The 3,090-nt window shown below is 28.3% G+C and overlaps 1 protein-coding gene across 1 annotated transcript in view; it reads right to left on the reverse strand.

Annotated features, from left to right (window-relative positions):
• The window catches only part of LOC126902181 (uncharacterized), a 9,043-nt gene continuing 5,953 nt past the window's right edge, over window positions 1-3,090 (reverse strand). The window contains exons 2-3 of the mRNA XM_050679207.1: window positions 727-2,663; window positions 1-51 (exon numbers count right to left, since the gene is read on the reverse strand). Coding sequence (XP_050535164.1) covers window positions 1-51; window positions 727-2,649 — 1,974 coding nt within the window. The 5' untranslated portion in view covers window positions 2,650-2,663. The remainder of the gene's footprint in view (window positions 52-726; window positions 2,664-3,090) is intronic.

The following is a 3,090-nucleotide window of genomic DNA, read 5'->3' on the forward strand; positions in this document are numbered from 1 at the left end:
TTATATGACACAAATTATATCAGTTGTCGAAAATAACTCCAATATTCTTATCTTTAATNTAAAAAACTAAAAAATATTAAAAATATTAAACTCAAAGCCACAAAAAAATTAATGAAAAGTCGCGAATACGTATTTCGGAAACAATGTTACCATTATCAACGCTAAACATATACTGACACTCCGACTAGAAAAAACTCCCTTATATACCCCTAGTGACCTTATCACCTAGTGACGTTATCACTAAGTAATATTATCACATTTTGCCAGTTTACACAAGTTTAATAATGAATTTTTCAGTGGGCCAAGATCCCAATTAATTAAATTGTTTTTATTTTTAAACATTTCTATTGCTTCTCTGATATTAAGTTCTTTGTAATTATTTACGTTTTTAATTAGTTTTATGGTTTTAATAGAGTGATTATGTGTCAATAAATGTTCAGCCACTGGAGATTTCTCAATTTCTTGATTTTTAATATTTCTTAAGTGCTCTTTAAACCTGACCCCTATATTTCTTTTTGTTTGTCCTACGTAACATTTATTACAACTTTCACATTGTATTTTATAAATGCCTGATTTCCCCCCTTCATCTACCTTATCTTTAGGGTTACCTAATAAATCTCTTAAATTATTACTCTTAGATGTTACCAAAGTAATACCAAAATTCTTAAATATTTTAGTTAATCCATTTGAGATGCCCGGATAAAATAAAATTGGTGATCTAATTACTTTTTGTTCCCCCTCGCTGGAGAGTATACTAGCTGCCCTCCTTTCTTTTTTCCCCTTTTGTTTTCGGACTAATNTCCTTTCTTTTTTCCACTTTTGTTTTCGGACTAATTTCAAAATTATGTTTTCGTTATACCCATTAAATTTAGCTATTTCTTTTATAACCACCAATTCTTTATCATAATCTATTTTATTCATCGGAATATTAATTAATCTGTAAACCATACTATTAAAAGCTGACAATTTGTGTTGCCAGGTGTGGTTCGATGTGTTCGGAATGTATCTGAACGTGTGTGTGTTTTTCCGATAAATTTCAAAATTTAGTTCCCCCTCTGTTCTTTTAACTAATAAATCCAAAAAAGGCAATTTTCCCTCTATTTCTTGTTCATATGTAAATTTAATCGATGGGTAAAAAGAATTTAAATGTTGTATGAAAACCCCCATATTAAAATCTTTATTTATAACTGCAAAAATATCATCGACATACCTAACCCAAATTTTTGGAAAATCACCATAAGTGTATTTTAAATTTGTTTCAAACCTACTCATGAAAAGTTCTGCTAAAAATGGTGATAGCGGATTTCCCATTGCTGTGCCCTCAGTTTGCTCATAAAATTTATTTTGAAACTGAAAAACATTTTGACTCATACATAACTTTGTTAAATTAATAAGCTCATTTATTTTATCCTGTTCAATGTTTTGGTCCTTTAGCCAGTCTTTAAGAAAATCAATTGTTATATTTATTGGAATATTCGGAAATAAGGCAACTACGTCAAAAGAAATTAACCTGTCATTATTTTGAATGGTATAACTAGATAATTGTTTAACTAAATCAATATTATTTTTAACTGAAAAACTATCGAATTTTTTGAAAGATGAAAATACCCTTACTAGGTGTTTAGCCAAATTGTAAGTCGGAGCATTAATATTCGACACAATAGGTCTCATAGTACTTCCTGGCTTATGTATTTTTGGCAAAGCATATAGTTTAGGTATTTGAGGGTTTGAAATTTTAATGAAAAACCTGAACTTTTCTTCGATTATTAATTTTGAACTATTTATGACGTTTGTAGCCTCCCTTATCATTTTACTTAATGGATTCTTTTTAATTTCTTTATAAGGACCCTCTTGAATCATTCTTGATACTCTTTCATAATAATCTTCTTTTTTTAGTATTACAACAGAATTCCCCTTATCTGCCTTTAAATAAAAACAGTTTTTATTTTTTAAGTCTTTTATGAGTCGTGAATGTTTTTCATTTTTTCCTAAACCCCCTTTATTTATAACAGAATTTTTTTGTAGAAAATTTAAACACTCCCTTCTTGCTAAGTCTTGATTATTAAAATCAACACTTTTAACCCCCATTTCAATGCCTACTAGTAGATCTTCCATTGGAAATTTTTTTGGTAAAAAACTTGTTTTAAGACCCAACTTAAGTATATCAGTTTCTTCAACGGAAAAAACAATGTTTGTGTAATTTTTAACTAAATCGTCCCCCCAGTTTTTAGAAAATGAAACTACCGGACTCTTATTAAAATTATCTATTTGACCCTTATTTTTGTATTCTGAAAGTAAATTTTGAAATTTTTTATTTAACTTTTCTTTTTTTGTTTTAAATTTATGTTCAACCACTTGGTACATCTTCAGCTCGAAGATGTCCCACTGTGATTGACTCAAAAAATTAGAAAGTTTTAAATGTAATTGATAAGCCCCCATTTCTAATCTACTTCTATTGCGATAATGATTTATTATTTCTAACTTAAGAAATTTCTCCTGAGCAAAATTTATTGACTTGTAAAAATTAATATTATTATTGTTTGACTTACTTGGTAATCTGGCAAACTTCGGAGTCATATGGAACTTAATACATTTTTTGAGAAAAAATATATCAGCTTCAATCAGGCGTACTTTCGTCTTGATTTGCATCAGTTTGTTTAACTCTTTATTATGATCAAAAGGCCCGAACGCCATTTTTTAGTTTTTTAAATTAATAATATTTTTAATATAGTTTTAATTTTACTTAATTAATTAGCCACAAGTGATCAATTTTTATTATGTAATTAATCATTAATTAACTGTTCATAAAATAATAAATCTAATATAATTATCGTACTCGGCATAAAAAACTAAACTTCTAGATTCTTTTAGCTTCGATGCGAAGCGGAGAAGGTATTAATTTTACTATGATGTGTTTTTTTTTTTTATGTCTGTTGCCACTTTTTCTCAGCTCTCACTGGACCGATTTCTTTCAAAAATACGTCAAAAGATCACAAATCGTATCTAGTTGAAGACATTACCCTTAAAAATTGAAAAAAATTCCCTCGTTCCCCGCAAATGGGGGAAATATCCAAAAAAATTACAAATTTA

The sequence above is a fragment of the Daktulosphaira vitifoliae genome, unplaced genomic scaffold, assembly GCF_025091365.1.
Source record: "Daktulosphaira vitifoliae isolate Bord-2020 unplaced genomic scaffold, ASM2509136v1 Scaffold_3, whole genome shotgun sequence".
In the NCBI taxonomy this organism is placed as follows: Eukaryota; Metazoa; Arthropoda; class Insecta; order Hemiptera; family Phylloxeridae; genus Daktulosphaira; species Daktulosphaira vitifoliae.